Source organism: Alligator sinensis, unplaced genomic scaffold (assembly GCF_000455745.1).
Source record: "Alligator sinensis unplaced genomic scaffold, ASM45574v1 scaffold1164_1, whole genome shotgun sequence".
In the NCBI taxonomy this organism is placed as follows: Eukaryota; Metazoa; Chordata; order Crocodylia; family Alligatoridae; genus Alligator; species Alligator sinensis.
The window spans coordinates 1,208,956-1,214,937 of record NW_005842225.1 but is presented as its reverse complement, the minus strand read 5'-3'; the positions used below and the strand labels follow the sequence as shown (position 1 = coordinate 1,214,937).

General features: G+C 42.3%; 1 protein-coding gene across 14 annotated transcripts in view; it reads right to left on the bottom strand.

Annotated features, from left to right (window-relative positions):
* Positions 1 to 5,982, bottom strand: part of TNRC6A (trinucleotide repeat containing 6A) — a 113,398-nt gene that overhangs the window by 7,436 nt on the left and 99,980 nt on the right. For 11 of the 14 annotated variants that reach the window (XM_025208259.1, XM_025208260.1, XM_025208268.1 and 8 more), the window contains 6 exons: positions 4,903 to 5,045; positions 4,405 to 4,551; positions 4,097 to 4,234; positions 2,870 to 2,998; positions 2,692 to 2,769; positions 2,221 to 2,431 (listed from right to left, as the gene is read on the bottom strand). In XM_025208259.1, the coding sequence (XP_025064044.1) occupies positions 2,221 to 2,431; positions 2,692 to 2,769; positions 2,870 to 2,998; positions 4,097 to 4,234; positions 4,405 to 4,551; positions 4,903 to 5,045 (846 nt within the window). The remainder of the gene's footprint in view (positions 1 to 2,220; positions 2,432 to 2,691; positions 2,770 to 2,869; positions 2,999 to 4,096; positions 4,235 to 4,404; positions 4,552 to 4,902; positions 5,046 to 5,982) is intronic. The other 3 variants (XM_025208266.1, XM_025208267.1, XM_025208274.1) reach the window with 1 other exon arrangement.

Genomic DNA, 5,982 nt, shown 5'->3' with positions numbered 1-5,982 from the left:
ATTCCTGCATTCACTCCAGGACCTTAAGGTTTTGAACTGTGGACAGAAGCTGACGGTAGCCACCTCAGTCTGTCTGCAGGAGATCCTGCTTGTGGCAAGCAGTGGCAGAAGCTGCAAATCCCATTGCAAAGAATTCTCAAGCCTGAAGCAGCATTTTGCTGCCAAATCTTTACTGATTTACAGTGTGCTTCATTCCTGCAAATGGCTCTTTAGTAATTTATGAAAACGCCACCCAAAGAGTCAAAGGACTGTCCAAGTTTTACTGCTATTCTACGACCTGCTGTATTCTGACACTACTCTTCTCCCAGGCCAGCTTCTGCTGCCATATATAAGCTTCCTTTATAAAGACAAGAGGAGACGGTGATGCCAGACAGGCTGTCACCACTCGTGGCACTCTTTAGGGAACCTCACAGCTAACATTTTGCTACCTCCATGTTGGACAGAAGCAATGTCCATGATTCTTTGGTTGTTTGACTTGACTGTCAGTGGTTGAAAGAAGAAAGGATAGTACAATTATTTCAGCTCCTGACTGCTATCCAAGGTTCCTTGCTAAATGCTTCTTGCAAGGAGTTGTGAGAAATGCAACTGAATCGGAGATCTCTGCATCCCTGACACCAGCTCTAAAGATGTTAGTTAGTGCAGAGGAGGCCATGTGAACCTTCCCAGAGGGCATCAGAAAGGCCACACACTGGAGCTACTGCGGCTAATTAACGATGTGGATTCCATCCCTTATGCAGACTTTCATGCAAAAAGCCCCTTATTTGGTCTTTCTGCAGCAAGGGATACATTTCATCCTCAGTCCACGGTCTGGACTAGCTAGTCACGCAGCCATTTTTCACATCTGATCACCAAAGCATTTCAGATTTGGTCTTATAACACCAGGGACTTCAAGCAGTAAAAAGACATTCACAGCCAAAGAATCAGTCTTAATAAGGTAACAGGCTCCAGCTCCCATGCTTATGTGCACAACAGACACCAAGTTTCTGCTGAACAGAGATGTACCTTGTAAACTGTGGATTACTTTACTCAGCTAATACGCACGGACAAAGAATCCTGCTTTGTATGCTACCAATCTACGCAGGAAGTGTGTCAAAACTGAAACTTGGCAGGGCATGGCTAATATTCCTATTTTTGCAAAAAGTCCTGTGGAATTATTAATGATCACGTGTGAACATTGTTGTTATAGATCCTCTTTTGAACTAGCTACCAGAAAGCAGGATCTAGGCACGAGGCAGCAGCAGCAGCTATTAAGCAGTAGCCTCAATTACAAACTGGCCACGAGCAAAGTTCTGGTATGCCACATGCAGCTGAGCAGCACGGTCTGCACTAATCCACTGGCTCTGCACCACTTCACTGCTACAGCACAGGGATCTCGGCAGCGGCATCTTAAAAAAAAAAAAATCAACCAACTTGTCTACAGAGCAAGGAAAGAAGAACGCAAGGTGACTAGCCCAGCACAAGTGGCAGGGAGGGAGAGATGTGGGAGAAAAGCGAACGTAAAGGGAAAGGAACCAGGAATAGGGAAGGAGAGCAAGAGGAATTACAACTCTAGGAAGAAGTGAAAAAAAGAGCAATAAAAAGGGACCTAAGAAAGGAGAAAATATACAAGCCTGGAATTTCTGAAGTGGAAATTGGATAGAAGCCTGGAAATGTAGGAAAAAAGGGGAAGAGAAAAAGGACACATTGCATTTGTTAAGGTCCAACCATTCTTTAAAGAGCTAAACATTCGTGACACCATTAAAGAAGTTGGACAAGCAACCACAACTAAGCTGTATTTGGCATTATCTATACTACAACAACTTCCGAGTCTGGAGTTGATGATCAAAGAAACACCTTTCACATGGGTTCCTTGCACAGTCCTTTGAGATCCACCAGTCATGACTTCAGTTAGGCTTTAGTATCAGCAGCTCCAAACCCACAGGATAAGAAACACAAGGAGAAAGCACTCTACAAGAACATGAACCATTCTGTGCTGTCATACAGACTTTTTCACCTTTGGAAATGGCCTGAGTTTCTTGGTGGGTGAATTTTACTAAACAGAGGACTGAGCAAACAAGAAAAGGAGAGCAAGCTGCTGCTCTTATTAAGGAAGTGCTAACAAGATTACATCAGTGTCATTCCAATAAGGGAAAACCCAAACAGTGACAAAAGAGAAGGCTGTGCATCCCATGACACCACAGGCACCTGATGACTGCAGTGCAGTCACCCAGAGAAACCCACCTATTGGGAAGCTGCTGAATGCATTTATTGGCGATGGCCCTTTCTGCAGCTCAGGAGTAGCATGGGGTATGACATTCTCAAAGAAAGATTTCATGCTCGACTGATGGAGTGTCTGTTGCTGAGACGGTGGAGTCTGCTGCTTCATCAACAGGTTTGGATCAAGCTGACGAGACTGCTGCATCATCTGTTGCTGCATACTAAGTGATCGACCCTGAAAAAACCCCAGAGCATTCATGAACTAAATGGCGGAGTGGAAACCACCCTTCGTGAGAACAATTAACAACACCAATGCGTTCACCTTCACATAGTAACGGAAGAAAACCCACCACTACGATTAAAGTGCAATCTTATCTGTGGTCCAAACACTGTGGAAATCACCACATGAACTTGTAAATTCCTTGTTATAATTATATTCTAAGATCAGCAACACAGCTTGAACTAACAGAAGGAAGCTTTCATTTCTGACAGTACCTGCTGCTCCTGCTGTTGACGCCCACCAGAAGGCATGCTTCTCTGATTCTGCACTTTTTGCTGCTGAGCCAACAACCGCTAGGAGACACAATATTTTCACGAAGGGTCAGGGATCAGGTATGAGGCTTCTCAACAGGTTTTAAGATTGGAAATAGAGCAACTGGTTTGTTCTGCTTACTTGTAACTGGGAGATCTGAGAGAGCTGGTTTAACTGGGATAGTTGGTTCAACATGGCTGCCTGTTGTGCGCCAAAAAGTGCACTCAGGCCACCGTTGTTTGGTGCATACTTCAGTAATGATACTGGAACCTATCAAATGAACCATGTGACCATTAAGGAGTTTGACAAACGAACATCGAGGTTAACAAAAAAAGTAGTAGATGGGCAATTGCACAGAACCACCTTTGGTCAGCAATGCTCTGAAGACTGAACATGCCAAATAAGTTTCCCCACGAGAAATGGTAATGAACGCAGCTAATCAAACAGTAATGCTAGTAAACTCAGAAATGTATACTTAGGCAGCATTATGCTTTTGCGAGGTGAAGACAAAAAACAAACAAATTAAAAACACTCTTGGACCCTTAAATCATGTTTTCCCCAGCTGTGCTGCACATCCTGTTTTCTTCATGGTACCCACTTACGCAAAGACTGATACCCATTTATTAAAAACAAACCGAAGAGACTACAGATAGCAACTTGTAATTGAGGAATGTTGCCATGTGCACATTTCTTTAAGGGAAAAATAAATCAAGGAAAGACAACTGTACTTCCTGGTGGCCTCAGTGCCTCTCAGCCTACACTCCTAACTGCACTTCACAGGCATACATATGCAGCGTTTAACAAACTCTGTAGCCCCTTCAAGAGGAGCAGACAAGGATCCTAGAACTGGACTCGGATCACCTTCCCCAACTAGGGGAGACTAAGGTACATTGGTGGGGGGTATAGATTGCTAGTAACGCAATGGAAAGATTCAGGAAAAAATTTTGCTAGACCACTTAATAGAAAAAGTGTGTGCTTAGAGCTCTCCATGTGTGCAGGCCAACCTGTCACCCTCCATCCCCACCTTCCCATTCCAGGAGTCCTCTTATAATTCATCCTCTTCCCTGCATCCTTATTCTTTAATGGTTTTAAGAGCATTTCCCCAGGTCCAGCAAAGGAAGAGGTGTTTACCACGAAACTATTTAATCCCAAATTTCAAGTTCATCATCCCAACTGGAAGGACTGCTCGGGTACTTTTCTTCCCCAAAGGAAGCCATTCAAGAGATGAACAGAACTTGTTCCAAACTCTAACACGTTCCCTCCTTGATCTAGAAGATCTCTCTCCCCATGCAACACACCAGAAAGCTGAAGGTGACTGAAAGCGAGAGCCTGGCATTCAGTGAGAGCATTTGCTGGGTACTGAATTACCTGAGGGGATAGTAATGGAGGAGGCACTTGAGCACGTGGGTTAGGCTGAGATGAATTAAGAGGTTGTGCTGGAGGCTGCTGCATGCTCCTGGGCTGTGCTGCTATGTTACCAACACCAAACATACTGGGATTGCCATTCTGGAAAAGGAAGTGGAAGTTAGTGGCAATACCCCCTCCTTCACTGCTTCTCCCGCCCCTCTGAATTAGAAGTTAACCTCATGTCAACCAAAACAGTAGCCAAGACGTTATTCAACAGGCATAAAATACTCTCATCAAGTAACATGCCAAGGATATGTGCAGGCCCTTACCTGTCTAACAGAATTCAAGTTTTGCATACCCAGCCCTGCTAGAGAGCCCAGGGCTTGGTTAGGTAGTGCACTATTTGAAGGGGGAAGCTTCATGTTTTGATTGGACATAAACTGCAAGTTTTGGGACTCGTCTGCTACAATGCCATCCTGATTGGACAGACAAACAGATGTGCAACAACCAGCCAGCAAACAAGCAGAAGGGAGAAACCATTGCCAGGAACAGAAGGGAAGAGTCACATGACAGTCCAGCATCAGCAGGAAACGGGCAGAAAACAAAAAAGATCAGGTTAGTGTTATCCGCACAGCAAGTAGACGAAGAGTGCTATATAAAATGCTTAGCATCATTTACTGGTAAGTTAAAAGGACAAACACACGTCTCATGGATTAATACTAATCTCTACATCACATGTAGAAAGCTATGAGACACACAGATCAGAACTACAGAACACTGTCCAAGTTGAAGAAGTGTTTGGAAATGTTAACCAAGCAGACACTAACCTTATCAAAATAAGGACTGCGATCCATGGAAGACTCTTTGGAAATCTGAGGACGAGAACTGGGGCCTTTCCCTATCACTCGATTGTAATCTCCAACGTTCAGGCCAGGTTTATCCATCTCCATTCGTTTATCCAGCAATACTCCTGTTGGGTGAAGAAGAAAAAAAAAGAGCTATGAAGCTGAAGAGCCCACTTGATTCCTCAAGACGTCACCTGTAAATAAGCACATACTTTAAAAAAGCGGATCAAACAGGGCTAAAAGCAGATAATTTTAAATAATGTAAAATAATGCAAACATTTTCTTATTTCCATTTTGCCTTAAAGGCACATGATGATATGACGACTCAGTTTGAGAGACTGCGATAGTACTGCTTCTAAATTCTAGCAATTCATTTTACTGGATCTCACACAAAACTAATTTCACCATTTTTGTGATGAGCAAGGCAAGGATTTCAAGATGTGAAGCCTGGATTTCTTGATCTTAGCCACACATTTTTAATGCTAGAAATAAACGGTTTCCTGGCATTTACAGCGTTATATTCAACAACCCTTTTATTTGGGAAGGAAAAGCTCAAAAGATCTTTTAATAGGTACTTCATTCAGTCACAAAAAAAAAAAATCCTTTAAAAAACCAGTGGTAAGTTAAAGATAATTAGGAAATCTGTGTATGCTAATAACCCTATTGGTTTATTGTAATATAAAAAGTTTAAAAAATGCACTTTATTTTTTGCTGTCTACTTCTTCCTCTTTTAGCTTGCACAATAAAACTGAATTATTCCATTTGTTTCTCTGTAACATCTGCAGCACTAGGCAAGTTATTCTGTAGAAAAGGTTTAAATCTCAGTAAGAGCCTGAAATGCTTTATGATTTTAATGTAGATCTAGGTTTTTAAGAAGTCGACTTTAAACCATTTAAAATATGGTCCAAAGCTAACAATAGGTCCCTTCCAGCCCCTAACAACTATGAAACTATATGCAACTCTAAACAAACTCTGCAAGGACTGATCAATCATGTAAAATATATATATTTTTTTTTTTTTAAACACATCCTTCTACTATAAAGCTTTTCCAAATTAATCCTA